This window comes from Rhincodon typus, chromosome 17 (assembly GCF_021869965.1).
Source record: "Rhincodon typus isolate 14 chromosome 17, sRhiTyp1.1, whole genome shotgun sequence".
In the NCBI taxonomy this organism is placed as follows: domain Eukaryota; kingdom Metazoa; phylum Chordata; class Chondrichthyes; order Orectolobiformes; family Rhincodontidae; genus Rhincodon; species Rhincodon typus.
The window spans coordinates 57,539,326-57,552,011 of NC_063348.1; the positions used below are offsets into that span (position 1 = coordinate 57,539,326).

A 12,686-nucleotide genomic window follows, 5' to 3' on the forward strand; every position below is an offset into this window, starting at 1 on the left:
CACGGTGATACTGAGACAAGGAGTACTTTTGTTGTTAATGACACTTTCACTTTCACAGATGCGGTTGACAATGGCCCAATGGTATTATCCCTAGGCTATTAATCCAGAAACCCAGCTAATGTTCTGGGGACCTGAGTTCAAATCCCACTATGGCAGACGGTGGAATTTGAATTCAATAATTACAAAAAAATGTCTGGAATTAAGAATCTACTGATCACCATGAAATCATTGCCAATTGTTGGTGAAACCTCTACCAAATCTCCTCATAGCTTTCTGCTCTCCAAGCAAAAAAGTTCAAACTTCTGCAATCTTTCCCATAACTTTTATGTGTGTCATCCTAGAACCATTCTTGTAAACTTCTTCTGCGCAATATATCACATCCTATCTATAACGTGGTGACTGAAACTGTACACAGTATTCCAGCTGAGACCTAATCAGTGTATTATATCATAGTAAAGGGGTGGTAAAAAGACGATCACTATCAGCTAGGGACAAAATGGCTATTTGTGTCTGAGAGTGTAGTAGATGCAGATGTATCAAATTCCATTCCAGAGATTTTTATCATAAAATCCTGGTTCGAAACCCCAACGGCACTATCAAAGAAACTTTCCTTCTGATGAGGCATAAAGCTACGATCCCAACTGCTTCCTCAGGTGAACATAAAAAAAAATCCCATGGTGTTATTTTGAATAAAAGGGCGTGGGTTCCAGTTATTACCCAATCAATGCCTTCATAAAAACAGATTTTCTGTCCATTACCATAGTCCTGTCTGTGGGATCTTGCTGTGCACACATGCTGCTGTGCTCCTTCAATTGCAAGAATGTCTGCATTTCAATAATTTGGGATCTCCTGAGTCCATGAAATGTCCAAGGAAGGATGTGAATGTGTTGAAGGCAGTGAAGGTTTACTAGACTGGAATGGGCAGGTTATCTTATGAGGAAAGGTCGAACAGACTGAAGATGGTATCCAACTAAAGTTTAGAAGAGTAAAAGATGACTTTGTAAGATCTTGAGCGGTCTTTGCAGGCTGGACGTGGAAAATATGTCAGAGATAGTAGGAACTGCAGATGCTGGAGAATCCGAGACAACAAGGTGCAGGGCTGGATGAACACAGCAGGCCAAGCAGCATCATAGGAGCAGAGAGGCTGACGTTTCGGGCCTAGACCCTTCATCAGAAAAGGGGCAGGGGAATGGGGTTTTGAAATAAATAGGGAGAGAGTGGGAGGCGGATAGAAGAGGGATAGAGGAGAGGATAGGTGGTGAGGAAACAAACAGGTCGAAGAGGCGGGGATGGAGCCAGTAAAGATTAATGGAGTTTGGTTTCAGTTAAAGAACCTATATTGTAAAGTTTCATGTGTGTAATGATGTCCCTGAAGGTACGGGGTTGGCATGGTGGCTCAGTGGTTAGCACTGCTGCTTCACAGCGCCAGGGGCCTAGGTTTGACCCCACCCTCGGGTGACTGTCTGTGTGGAGTTTGCACATTCTCCCCACGTCTGCATGGATTTCCTCCGGTTTCCCCCCAAAGTCCAAAGATGTGCAGGTTAGGTGGATTGGCCATTCTAAACTGCCTCCAGTGTCCAGGGATGTACAAGTTAGGTGGATTAGCCATTGTAAATATGGGGATGGGTTGGGTCTGGGTGTGATGCTCTTTGGAGGGTTAGTGCAGATTCAATGGACTGAATGGCCTCTATTTGCACTGCAGGGATTCTATGGTAAGAGTAAAAGAGAGGAAGCCATTGTCTCTGGTGGGCACCAGACCACAAGTTCAAAGCAAAGTTCCTCATTATAGGGGTCTTCCTGACTCCTCTTGCAGAGTTCTGGGCTGGTGGTTCAAAAGGAATATGAACAGAATTTCCTGTGGATATTATCTGAAATATCACAAGGTGTTGCAGCAGAAATAGGCCATTCAGCCCATGGAGTCTGCTCCATAATCCACACCAGATTACGATTGTTCTGATAATCCTTGACTCCACTTTCCTGCCTTTTTCCCGTAACTATTAACACCCTTACTGATTAAAAATCTGTCTGTCTATCTCAGCCTTGTATATACTTCAGCATCCAACCTGTAAATCTTCAGTAGTAAAGAATTCCACAGACTTACTACCCTCTAAGTGAAGAAATTTCTCCTCATCTGTCTTAAATGGGTGACCCCTTCTTCTGAGATGATACCCTCTGATCATAGACTCTTCTACAAGTGGAAACAACCTTTCCATATCTACCCTGTCAAGCCCCTAAGAATCTCATGTTTTTCAATCAGGTCACCTCTCGTCCTTCTAAACTCTAATGAATACAGGCCCAACCTACTCAACCTCTCCTCATAAGACAGTCCCTCCACAGCTGGGATCAGCCGAGTGAACCTTCTCTGTACCACCTCCAATGCCAGTGTAGCTCTCTTTAGATAAGGCACCTAAACTGTTCAAAGTATTTCAGCTCTGGTCTGACTAGTGCCTTGTATAGTTTTTGCAAAACTTCCCTATTATATATTCGATTCCCTTTGAAAGAAAGGCTATCATTCCATTTGCCTTCCTGATTACCTGCTGAACATGGCTGCTAGCTCCTTGTGATTCATGCCCAGGGATCCCAAATCCCTCTGTGCTGTAGCTTTCTGCAGTCTTTCTCCAATTAAATAATTTTCAGCTCCTCTATTCCTCCCGCCAAAGCGTATAACCTCACACTTTCCCACATTACATTCCATTTGCTAAGCTTTTGCACATCCTCTTAACATGTCCTTAGCCCTCTGCAAACTATTTTTTGTCATCCTCATCATTTGCTTTCCCAATTATTTTGTGTCATCTGCAAACTTGGCTATAGCACATTAATTTTCTTCATCCAAGTCATGAACACAATGTAAGAAACTGTAGTCCCAGCACTAATCACTTGTGGCACTTCACCAGCTTCAGGCTCTGTCCTGAAAACATGCCTCTCATCTATCAGTTAGCCAAGCCTCCATCCATGCTAATATACTACCTTCAACGCCATGGTCTCATCTTATAAAGTGGCCTAACGTGTGGCAACTTATCAAATGTTTCCGAAAGTAAAGGGGACAGTCGGCCATGGATTTCATGACCTTCAGATGTTACATCCAACTAAATACTTTTGAGATTTTGTCACTGTCGTTGGATATGTGGCATCCAATTTGTACACAGCAAACTAGCAATGACCAATCAATGCTGACACAGCCAGTGACACCCATAACCCAGCAAATAATTTTAAAAACCTCCTAGGAGCAGCAATGTGAAAATAAACAGATAATCTCTTCTCCTGACAGTAGGTAATGGTTGGACATTAACCAGGACACTGGGGATCTCCTGTTCTTTGAAATACTGCCACAGGATCTTTCAGTCCAGACAGCAGAGAGGGGTTTGTTTTGACGACTCAACTGAAATTCAGCATCTTGTGCAGCGCACTTCCCTGTGAAACTGATCACAAGTGTCAGCCCGTGTTTCAGAGCTCAGCTCTCTGAATCCACAACCATTTGACTCGAGAGGCCACAAACAGTCGTGGCTAACAGTATACGAAGGAAGGGTTTTATACCAACAATAATCAGCTGATAGATGTCAATGTGTGATCTCAAAGATCCATTTCGGCCCCATCCCAAAATATGTCATGGTGTTGTCTTCTGAGCTTCATCACTGAAAGGGTTACAAAAGGAATGACTATAGGCAATCCTCATTCAAATCAATCCAATTGATTCTTGGATTCCTGCTGACTTCCCTACAATGTGGAAGCAGGCCATTTGGCCCATCAAGTCCACACCCACTGTCCGAACAGGATCCCACTTAGACCCACCCTATCCCCGTCACCCTGCATTTCTAATGACTAATCCATCTAACCTGCACATCTTGGACAGCGGGAGAAAACCCACGCAGACAAGGGGCGAACATGTAAAGTCCACACAGAAAGTCGCCCAAGGGTGAAATCGAACCCAGGTCCCTGGCACTGTGAGGCAGTAGTGCTAAACACCGGGCCACCATGCCACCCAGTTGGGAAGAAAAAGTAAATATAAACCTGCAGCTAGTTATGGGAATGCCAAAGTCTGGAACCACTTCTTGAAGGGTCACACAGGTGTTGGAAGCTGCATCTTTAAATAATTTGATTATTTTTAAGACAGAGGTGGATAGATTGCAGTAACTTAGCTCTTGACCATTAAGGGCAATGATCTTAATCGACATAAATCACCCTGAGCTTTACCCCAGAAACCTTCACTCCATCCCACCCATGCCTACTCCTGCAGGCCTTATTATTCACCCAAGAGGAAGATCAGACATGTTTTATTCCTCCCAGTTGTCCCAACAACCTGTCCAGAAATCCAGATATGTTAGTGCACTCTTTGTTATCTGGCATGCAATCAAAATGGGGTCAGAATATATTGCATTCAATTCTGGTCTCCCTGCTATGGGAAAGATGTTGTTAAATTTGAAAGGGTTCAGAAAAGATTTACAAGGATGTTGCTGGAACTGGAGAGTTTGAGCGATAGGGAAAGGCTGAATAGGCTGCTAATTTCCCGAGAGCATTGGAGTCTGAGGGATGTCCTTAAAGGTTTATAAAACCATGAGGGGCATGGATAGGATAAATAGGCAAGGTCTTTTTCCTAGGGTAGGGGAGTCCAAAACTAGAGGGCACAGATTTAAGGTGAGAGGGGAAAGATCTAAAAGGGACCTGAGGAGCAACTTCTTCATGCAGAGGGTAGTGCTTGTAAGGAACAAGCTGCCACAGAAGTAACAGAGGTGGATACAATTACAAAAGGCATCTGGATGGGGTACGTGAATAAGAAGGGTTTAGAGGCATATGGGCCAAATGCTGGCAAATGGGAATACATCAGTTTAGGATATCTGGTTGGCGTCGACGAGTTGTGCCAAAGGGTCTGTTTACATGTTGTATAACCCTTTGACTCTATTCTATACATTGGTGCACTTTGAGAATCTGACACGTAAAAATGCAAGTATCTGCTTTAGAATACAAGTAAATTCCTTTCATATTCAAATGGTTAGTAAATGTTACGAAAAGTAAACTTTGCACTACAGGTACTAGGTCAAGTGGAAATGTGTTTAAGGCAGTCAGGCTAAAGTTTAGAATAAAAAGAAATCATACATTATTATTCCACCACAATGACCATTTTCTCTCATCCCTGTTGCTATCTATGATCTTTCAAAACAAAGTAGTTGGGATGTTTTCTTATGGGGTTAACAAAACAAATTGAAAAATTTCACTCACCTGCAGGAGTGCATGCTCCATCTTGTACTCCACCAACATAGCCCAGTATCAACTTGTGACAAATATCAGGTGCACACATGTACAAAAACACCTGAAAATACAAGCACAGAACAAAAAGTGTCTTCGTAATTGGCAACAAACCCGTTTGAATGGACTAATTTAAGAAGATTTAATCGTATCACCTGACAGTCTTCTCAGAGTGGGCTGGGCAAGCAGAAGGGAAGGGGAGATATTAACATTGTGTAGCCATTTGGAAACAGTAAGAATTGGAACTGTCATTCTGATGTACCCACAGTCATATGCATTCCTAAGTTTGCTGATAACAATTAATAATTGACAATTTAGTTGTTTGGTAGTACAGAAATTAACCATTGCTGACCAAAGATATTTGACATTTTGTTTCGTGTGTCCTGACCAGTGGAAGATGAAACATCACGAGAATTCCAATAAATAGAAAAACCAAAATTTATAACGTGGTTGTGTGCTGATTGATAGCATGTGGACACTGATTGGTAAAGGCATTGCCAAGGAGAATGCTGATTGGCCATTGACTGCCAGATTTCAGACAAAGCAGATTGATTCTGATTGCTTAGGACAATGTCCTGACCAATGAAGCTGCGAATGACTGTTACCTATTTTGTTGACTAATACCTGGAATGGATGGGTTGTTTGCTGAGGAAAGATTGGAAAGGGTAAGCTCAAATCTACTGGTATTTAGAAAACTAAAAAGCAACATGACTTAAACATATAAGATCCAGAGGGGTCTTGACAGGGTACACACGGAAACAATGCTTCCTCTTGTGGGAGAATCAAGAATAAGGGGTCATAGTTTACATATAATGGATTACCCGTTTAAGATGGAGGTGAGGAGAATTTTAAACTTGCAGAAGATCATGAGTCTTTGAGACTCTTTTCCTTAAAAGATAGTGGAAGCTGCTTTATAGTCAAGTAGATCAAGTACCTTCTCATGACATGGCCTTCACTAACTGCATAATGCACTTCTTTTAATTCAGTCATGCGATGTGGGCAGCACTAGCTGGTCCAACATTTATTGCTCATCCCTGGTTACCCTCGAGAAGGTGGTGGTGAGCTGCCTTCTCAAACAATTGCAGTCCAGGTGCTGTAGGTAGATCCACAATGCAGTTGAAGAAGGACTTCCAAGATTTTTTGCGAACAACACTGCAGGCGATATATTTCCAAGTCAGGATGGTGAGTGGCTTGGAGGGGAACTTGCAGGTGATGGTGTTGCCATATACCTGTTGCCCATATCCTTCTTCTAGATGGCAGTGGTCGAGGGTTTGGAAGGTGATGTTCAAGGATTTTTTGTACGTCATTAGATAGTACACGCTGCTGCTGTTGAGCAATGCTGGTGGAGGGCTTGAATGTTTATGGATGAGGGTGTTCTACATTGTTCTGGATGCTGCCAAGCTTCTTAAGTGTCGATGGAGCCACACTTCTCCAAGCCAGTGGACAGTATTCCATTATCCTCTTCACTTGTGCCTTGCAGGTGGTGGACAAGCTTTGGGAAGTCAGGAGGTGAGTTTCTCACCAGAGTATTCTTAGGCTGTAAGTTGATCTTATAGCCACTGTATTTAAATGGTAAATCCAGTTCAGTTTCTGATCAATGGTAACCCCCAGGATGTTGATAGTGAAGGGTTCAATGATAGTAATGCTATTGAATATCAAGAGGCAGTGGTTAGATTATCTCTTACGGAGATGGTCAGTGCCTGGCATTTGTGTGGCACAAATGTTATTTGTTGATGTTGTAACCCTAGCCTGGATATTGTCCAGGTCTTTGCTGCATTCAACTGCTTCAGTATGTGAAGAGTTGCAAATGGTGCTGAACACTGTGCAAACATTGACAGATGTTTCCACTTCTGATGGAGGGAACATCATTAATGAAGCAGCTGAAGATGGCTGAGCCTGGAACACTCTCTGGAGGAACTCCTCCAGAGATGTCTTAGAGCTGAGACGACTGACCTCCAATTGCCACAACCATCTTGTTGTGTGCCAGGAATGACTCCAACCAGCAGAGAGATTTTCCCCGGATTCCCAAGGACTCTAGCTAGGGTTTCTTGATGCCACTTGAAGTCTGCAATGTTTGTGGACTTCCTGTACAACAAATTGGATCTTTAGAATGCCACTTAGTGCCCAATAAAATGTGCTCAAAACAGCCGAACATCTCAGTCATTTTCTGTTTGGCGGTCATGGTAAGTGTACAACTGGTTATCTGGGAGTGGGCTCAATTCCAACGCAATTCTTCCTAATCAAGCAACTAAACAGCACCTCTCATTTGATAAAGAATTCTATTCTAACGTGCAGCTGATACATGTTGACATTATCCGGAGCTTCTTAACAAATATTCTGGTTTATTAAAAACACAGAAAGATTAAAAATAGCCCTGGTTCATCCAATGCTATTCACGGTCAATGGCTCCCAGCCTATGTTTGGTGGGATGTTTTGCTGGTAAGGTTGGAACTGGAATTCAGTTAAGAATACCCTCCTTGCTGCGGACATACAATTATTGAATAGTTACTCCACAGAAGGAGGCCACTCAACCCATTCAGTCTGTGCTGGCTTATTGCAAGAGTACCACGTGCTATGCAATTGCACTACTAGAACCACACTCTCTGGATAAAGTTTGCAAAGTCATTTAGCAAACCACTGGTTTTAGCAACTGCAAGACCAGTTTCTCACTGGGAGGATGGGATCAGCCTAGCAATGTTTCATGTGAAGTCAGGGACAGAATCACATGGAAAGTAATCACGACAATATTGTATGCTTCAATTTGCCTCATCACAACAGCCATGGAAGTCTATTTATGCATTGGATCGTAAATGAAAAAAATTGCTCAATAAAAAAACTTGTTTGTTTGAAGAAAAGGTTATATTCACGTAGACAAATGCAGATGTCTCAGGCTTTAACTATGCAGATTTGTGTGCTGGAACTTCTGAATGCAGCTCATGTGGGGATTTCTGAGAGATTAGTTTTTACAATATATTTATACATTCCATTTTTTTTTTAAAGAGCATTCCTCTGTGCTGAATTGAAACAAACAGTGCTAGCAGATTTTGGCTGACTCAGTGTACCCTGTGACTACAGAGACGAGGCACGTGAGGAAATGGTGTGATATTGTTGTGGTCACTCTGAGGGACAAGCTCTCCAAAGTAATGGCAGAGTCTCCATAGCAATGTTTAAACACTCAAAGTGAATCAACAGTCCTTGTCCCAATTCTACTTCATCAATGTAAAAACTGGAAAGAATATTTGATAGTTGTGTGTCATAATATTTAACAATGCATTTGAAAAAAAATATTTTTAAAAGCTACAGGATGTGCTCAGGAAGAAACAACCTGTGGTTGACCAGTTCAAGCACTTCACCACATTGCAGATGACTGTGAAAAAAAACAGCACAGGTGCACAGAGCGAAAACAGGGAGAGAGAAAGAGTGTGTGTGCCTGTGTGTGTGTTTGTGTCCGTTTGTGTGTGTACGTGTGCATGCATGTGCATAAGTGTTTGTACGTATTTGTGTGTTGCTGTGTCTATACATGTGGTGTGTCCAAGCTAGACAGGAACCAATGCTTCAAGTTCTGTCCAACATGGGGTGATGTCTACAGTCTGAGCTAAGTTCTGTAATTTTGAAAGAGCTTTACAGAGGCATTATTTTCATGACACTACCTTTAATCACTTATTGTTCCTCTTTCTCACATGCATTTAGCTCTTCACAGTACAGACCACAAAGTTGATCTGTTGCCCAGTGCTCCTAACCTACAAACTTGACAGAGGATCTCTTGCTGCAGTTATACAGTGCCTTGGTGAGATCACACCTTCAGTATTGTGTGCGTTTTCATCTCCTTAACTGAGGATGGATGTTCTGGTTATGGAGTGAGTGAAGTGAAGGTTTACCAGACTGATTCCAGGAAGGCAGGACTGACATATGAAGAGATACTGGATCAGGAAGGGCTATATTCACCTTATAGGAATGAAGAGGGTATCTCATACAAACCAATAAAATTCTGACAGGACTGGACAGGGGAAACGCAGAAAGGATGTTCTCGATAACCAGGGAGTTCAGAACCAGGTCACAGTCTAAGGATATGGAGTAGACCATTTAGGACGGAGTTGAGGGGAAATTTCTTCACCCAGAGAGTGGTGAGCCTGTGGAATTCACTAACACAGAAAGTGGTCGAAGCCAAAACTTTAAAAGTTTTCAAGGAGTTAGACATAGCTCTTGGGGTGAAAGGGGTCAAAGGGTATGAGGAGAAAGCACGAACAGAGGACTGAGTTGGATGATGAGCCACGATCATATTGAACGGCAGACCAGGCTCAAAGACCCAAATGACCTACTACTAATCCTTTTTCCTACGTTTCTATGGAAACCTCCTCCAAAAAGATAATCATGACATTTATGCTTAGCAAAGCGTCTGCCACAAATGAAAGGCAATGATTTTAACTCAGCCAGGAAATTTCATGTTGGGATCTATGATGCTCATAGACCAATACAGAAAATCCAGATCTGACCTCCGTAAAGCCACCAGGGAGGCCAAGAAGCAGTAATGGACCCAGTTATGGACCCGATCCTACCAAACAGACTCCTGCCATCAATGGCAAGGCCTAAACGACATTACGGGATACAAAATGAAACAGTGTAAGATAGCAGACAAAGACACATCCCTCCCTGACACACTCAATGCTTTCTATGCTCGGTTTGAGCAGAACACCAGCGGCGCGGTCATGCCTTCCCCGACAGCCCCCAACACACCTGTTCCCTCTGTCACTGCTTCAGAAGCCAGATCGGTCTTCCTGGGAGTCAACCCAAGGAAAGCAATGGGCCCGGACGGTGTCCCCGGCCGAGCGCTCAGATCCCGTGTAGATCAACTGGCGGAGGTATTCACCGACATCTTCAACCTCTCCCTCCTACAAGCTGAAGTCCCCACCTGCTTCAAGAAGACCACCCTCACTCCTGCACCCAAGAAAGCACACGCAAAGTGCCCTTATGACTACCGCCCAGCAGCTCTGACCTCAATAATCATGAAGTGCTTTGGGAGGCTGATCATGGCCCACATCAACTTCAGTCTCCCAACCTGCCTCGATCTCCGACAATTTGCCTACCAACATTGCAGGTCCACAGCGGATGCCATATCCCTCGCCCTGCCCTCATCCCTGGAACATCTGGACAACAAAGACACCTACGTCAGACTCCTGCTCATTGACTACAGCTCCGCCTTCAACACCATTATCCTGCCCAGACTGATCTCAAAACTGCATGACCCTGGTCTCGGCTCTGCCCTCTGCAACTGGATCCTCAGCTTCCTGACCCAGAGGCTGCAATCAGTGAGGATAGGTAACAGTGCCACCTCCACAATAACACTCAACACTGGAGCCCTCCAAGGATGCGTCCTCAGCCCCCTACTGTACTCCCTTTATACCTATGACTGTGTTGCCAAATTCCGAATGAACGCCATTTACAAGTTCACTGACAACACCACTATAGTGGAACTGATATCTAACAACGATGAGTCAGAATACAGAAGGGAGATAGAGGGCTTGGTGACATGGTGCAATGACAACAATCTGACTCTCAATGTTGGCAAAACTAAAGAACTGATCACTGACTTCAGAAAGAAAGGAGAACATGTCCCCATCTATAGCAATGGAACTGAGGTTGAGAGGGTGAAGAGCATCAAGTTCCCTGGAGTGACGATAACCGACAACTTGTCCTGGACTTGCAACGTAAATGCAACAGTCAAGAAGACACAACAACGCCTCTTCTTCCTCAGGCAGCTCAGGAAATTTGGTATGTCCATAAGGTCCCTCACCAACTTCTACGTATGCACCATTGAACACATACTGTCTGGGTGCATAACGGCCTGGTATGGCAACTGCTCTGCCCAGGACTGTAAGAAATTACAGAAGGTGGTGTGCACAGCCCAGACCATTACGGAAGCCAACCTTCATTCATGGACTCTATTTACACGGCCCACTGCTACAGAAAGGCAGCCAACATCATCAAAGACCCATCGCACCCTAGTAATTCCATCAGGCAGAAGATACAAAAGCCTGAACACATGCATCAGCAGGTTCAGGGACAGCTTCTTCCCAGCCTGATGAATGAAGCCTCTCATCTCATATAATGCTGATCTTGCTAGAATTGTTCTCACCTAGTGCACACCCTGTGCAATGTAACCTGTACACCTCTAGTCCTTTTTTAATCTGTACGTCCTTGCTTACTATGATCTGCCTGAAATGCTCCCAAACAAAGCTTTTCACTGTACTTTGGTACACGTGACAATAAATCAATATGAGGCCTCGGGCTGAGGGCCCCTCCTGATTCAGAGCTCTATAGCTCCTGAGAAGTTGCAAAAAACATAATCATGGCCAACTTGTTCTGGTCTCCACCTTGTAGGAAAGTGCCAGTTTCAGACGTGAGGGACTTCACACAGCAATGTAGTGCAGGTCAAATGGAGTCAGCACAATGTTAGGATTTGCCCCATGAATTCCTCAGAAGGCTTCACTCAACCTCATGACCTTGATTTTAAAATAGGAAGATGGTCCCTTGTGGCCAGGTATACATGGCAAAACATTCTGTGTGTGCATTTCTTGATGCCTTGCCACCCACCCCTAACCTTACTGCAATTTAATGAAGGGCTTGGTGTGATTTAGTACAGCCCACCTACCTTCATCCCAATTGAAGCTGTTACAATAGTGATAAAATGTAGATTACTGTAAGATATAGGTGCAGAAGTAGGCCATTCAGCCCATTGAGTTTGCTCTGCCATTCAATGAGATCATGCGATAACCCTCAACTCCATTTTTCTGCCTTTCCCCCATAATCCTTGGTTCCCTTACTGATTTATAATCTATGCGTCTCAACGTTGAATACATTTAACAACCAAACCTCTATAACAACCTACGGTAACAAATTCCATGGACTCACTACAGTCCGGGTGAAAAAGACTCTTCTTCATCTCTATCTGAAATGGAAGACCCTTATTTTGAGATTATGCCTTCTGGTCTTATAGACAATAGATTTTCAAATTCCAACATCTGATTTTGATACCTGAGAATTTCATGGACTGAAATGGTTTTAGAAAGGGATAACAAATGATCCACAGCAATAGACTGACCACACAGTTAGTCAAGTTTCATGAAACTAATGTGGAATAAATGAAATAATCTGAAACTAAAATTTTATCAAAAGATATTAAAACTAGTCCACTCAGTCAGGCATGAAAAAGCCCTCATGTCTTATTTTCACTTCCATCTCTTTGCTAATGAGATCAGAGATGAAAGACGTTATCTTCAATGATCAAGCTTCAAAACGATGAATTCAGACACTGAAATACACAAAGCAGCTTGTATTTCGGGAATAGAGATAACAAGCTGTAGAGCTGGATGAACACAGCAGGCCAGGCAGCATCAGAGGAGCAGGAAAGCTGACGTTTCGGGTCTGGACCCTTCTTCAGAAAATAA

General features: G+C 43.4%; 1 protein-coding gene across 1 annotated transcript in view; it reads right to left on the minus strand.

The window, feature by feature from the left end:
• The window catches only part of LOC109935399 (7-dehydrocholesterol reductase), a 44,669-nt gene that overhangs the window by 10,265 nt on the left and 21,718 nt on the right, over positions 1–12,686 (minus strand). The window contains exons 4-5 of the mRNA XM_048606901.1: positions 5,215–5,305; positions 718–824 (exon numbers count right to left, since the gene is read on the minus strand). Coding sequence (XP_048462858.1) covers positions 718–824; positions 5,215–5,305 — 198 coding nt within the window. The remainder of the gene's footprint in view (positions 1–717; positions 825–5,214; positions 5,306–12,686) is intronic.